The sequence below is a fragment of the Henckelia pumila genome, chromosome 4 (genome assembly GCF_033568475.1).
Source record: "Henckelia pumila isolate YLH828 chromosome 4, ASM3356847v2, whole genome shotgun sequence".
Classification (NCBI taxonomy): Eukaryota; Viridiplantae; Streptophyta; class Magnoliopsida; order Lamiales; family Gesneriaceae; genus Henckelia; species Henckelia pumila.
In genome coordinates, this window is record NC_133123.1 from 175,104,894 (window position 1) to 175,108,231 (window position 3,338).

The following is a 3,338-nucleotide window of genomic DNA, read 5'->3' on the forward strand; positions in this document are numbered from 1 at the left end:
GTATCAGAGCACGGTCATTGGGATTGGGATGTGCCTACCTCCGAACGCTGGGACTCGGGAGATCTCGCCTCAAAGTCTGTAAGATTTAAAATTTCGCTATCTTTGACTGTTTAAATGTTGAGAATAAGAGTTTTTAAAGTCCCTTGAGTATAAAAAAAAGTTTAAAGAAACCTTTTTCCTATAGGCATGAAATTTAAGTGTTGGAATTTGAACTTGCATACAGATGGCCAATCGTCGTGGACGTGCTTTGCAGCCACCACCGCCTCCACCGCCACCACCGCCTCCACCTCCACCACCTCCACCAGCCATGGATATTGGGACTCAGGTGCTAGCTGGATTAGCCCGTATCCTTGAGCGACATGTGGATGCTCCTAGGGCTGGACTTGGGGCTGTTTATGAGCAGTTTAGGAAGATGAATCCGAAGGACTTTGCTGGCACTACTGATCCACTGGTAGCGGAAGGATGGATTCGTTCGCTGGAGGTGATCTTTCTCTATATGCAGTTGGGAGACCCGGATCGAGTTTGTTGTGCCGTCTTGCATCTCTAGGATGATGCTGCCCTCTGGTGGGAGGGAGTTGAGAAGACGGTGGACACGAATACCCTGCCTTGGGCTGATTTTAGGAAACTCTTCTTCGAGAAGTATTTTACCGCAGATGTGAGGGCCCGTTTGAAGACGGAGTTTTTGAGTCTGCGACAAGGAGATTTATCAGTGGCTCAGTTTGTGGTGAAGTTTGATATGGGTTGCCACTTTGTGCCTTTGATCAGAAACGACGAGGAAGAGAAGCTCCAGCACTTCATTGTGGGGCTGCGACCCGCCATCTGTCAGGATGTACTTATGGCGGAGCCAGATGACTATGCTTCTGCCCTTAGGAGAGCCTTGAGGTCCGAGCAGACACTGAGGGACAGCACTGAGGCGCAGACTAAGAGGTCATTCCCAGCTCATGTCCAGCAGCAGCAGAAGCACGGCAAGAGGTCGTACCATGGACCACCGCATCAGCAGGGGCATCAGGCCCACAAACCCTCTCCTCCAAGGCTGGGGAGAAGCCTACTTGTCCAATTTGCCGCAAGGCCCACTTTGATAGGTGCCTGTTGGGAGCTAGAGTATGCTACAGGTGCAAGAGGCCAGGACACGTGTTAGCTGATTGCCCAGAGGCTAGGAGGCCCGCGACTGGGCGAGTCTTTGTGATGCAGGCCAAGTAGGCCAACCCTGATACCACCCTGATCACAGGTAATGCTTTAAGCTTTTAAGTTAAATCGATACCTTAAATTTATTGGTGGATTTATGTGGTAAACTGTTTTAAGTGAGAACTTGGTTGTACTAAGTGCTAGATATTCTTGAGATTTTTTTTGAGGAACTTGTGTAAGGTTTGTGTCTTATTGCATGATTTTGTTGGTTATTAGCTGCATGCTTAGAATTATGGGAACTGATTGCATTTGGATGAGCATAGATTTAGCTTGTGGTTAGGAAACCCAATGCTACGTTGTAACTGTGATTTTTGCATAAAGAATCTTAGTAGCTGGTGTAGCCACCAAAGCATTATTAGACTCGGGGGCTACACATTCTTTTATTTCTGAGGCGTTTGTGCACAAGTGGGGAATTCAGCGAGAGGAGTTGTCGGTGGGATTCTCAGTTATTATCCCGTCAGGGGAAGAGCTTACCACCAAGAGCTTAGTCAGGAGTCTTGAGCTTCTCTTGCAGGGTCAGACAGTGGTTGCAGACCTGATAGTGTTGCCCATGCCCGAGTTCGATCTGATTCTTGGGATGGACTGGATGGTGAAGAATGCAGTGGTTATTGATTTCAGCAGAGATCAGTTTTGGTTAGACCGGAAGGTGTTGAGCCTTTCTGGTTTGAGGCAGCTAAGAGTCGGAGGAAGGCCAATGTCATATCTTTTCTTCAGGCAAGATAGTTTATGTTGGAGGGCTGTAAGACATTCTTGGCAAGTTTGACCTTGACAGAAATTCCAGTTAGACCCGTGATTATAGATGTGGATTTAGTCCGAGATTTTGGAGATGTGTTTTCGGAAGACGTTACAGGTCTTCCACCCGATAGGGAGATTGAGTTTTCTATCGATTTGGTAGCAGGTACCGCGCCAATTTCTAAGGCGCCATATAGGTTGGCGCCTACGGAAATGAAGGAGTTGAAAGAGCAGATTAAAGAGTTGCTAGATAAGGGTTTTATACTCCCTAGTTTCTCTCCATGGGGCGCACCGGTTCTCTTTGTGAAAAATAAGGATGAGAGCCTAAGGTTGTGTATTGATTACAGGGAGTTGAACGGAGTTACTGTGAAGAACAAGTACCCATTGCCCAGGATTGAGGACCTCTTTGATCAGTTACAAGGAGCCTCTGTATTTTCTAAGATTGATCTTCGTGCTGGTTATCACCAGTTGAAAGTGAATGAGTCAGATGTATTCAAGACAGCGTTTAGGACTCGTTACGGCCACTACGAGTTCCTTGTGATGTCGTTTGGATTGACGAACGCGCCCGCGGTCTTCATGGATCTCATTAACCGCGTCTTTTAGCCATACTTAGATCGGTTTGTTATTGTTTTCATTGATGACATCCTCATCTACTCCAAGGACCGAGCGGAGCACGTCCAATATTTGAGTACATTTCTTGAGGTGCTTCGAGATCAGAGATTGTTTGCTAAGTTCGACAAGTGTGATTTTTGGTTGGAGAGAGTAGCATTCTTGGGTCATGTAATCTCCCAGAGTGGTGTAGAGGTTGATCCCTCTAAGGTTCAAGTAATGCGTCAGATATTCGCAGCTTCCTTGGTTTGGCAGGCTATTATAGGAAGTTCATCAAGGGCTTTTCATCCATTGCGGTGCCCTTGACCACGTTGACCAAGAAGAATGCTAAGTTTAATTGGAGTTTGGAGTGTCAAAAGGGCTTTGATGTATTGAAGACAGCTCTCATGACAGCGCCGGTTTTAGCCATGCTATCTGGGCAGGGTGACATTGTCATTTGCACGAATGCTTCCAAGCTGGGATTAGGAGCAGTTCTTATGCAGCGGGAGAAAGTGATTGCCTATGCTTCCAGGCTGTTGAAGGGTCATGAGAAGAATTATCCTACTCATGATTTGGAATGTTAGGGTCGTGTCGGTGCAAATTGGGCTTGTTTAGGATAAGAATCGTTTAAGTTAAGGGCGTTTTAAGTTGGGGTGTCGTGAGCAGATTTTTCTATTACTTAGGAGCTGTCCGGAAATTTAAATCATATGGGTGGTTTGGGTTGCCATTTAAGGTTTACTACTGATCCTAGGCATACTTTAAGATGTGTTTGAGGTTCCAGTTCAAACGTGAGGTCTTTTGAATTTAATTAGGATGAGTTATGGATCTTTTGG

The 3,338-nt window shown here is 46.2% G+C and overlaps 1 protein-coding gene across 1 annotated transcript; it reads left to right on the forward strand.

Annotated features, from left to right (window-relative positions):
- The first annotated feature begins 223 nt into the window (after nt 1–223).
- On the forward strand, nt 224–3,089 carry LOC140862347 (uncharacterized). The gene is made up of 5 exons (XM_073265365.1): nt 224–451; nt 548–1,112; nt 1,518–1,847; nt 1,958–2,294; nt 2,765–3,089. The coding sequence occupies exons 1-5, from the start codon at nt 224–226 to the stop codon at nt 3,087–3,089; spliced, it is 1,785 nt and encodes a 594-aa protein (XP_073121466.1).
- The last annotated feature ends 249 nt before the right edge of the window (nt 3,090–3,338 follow it).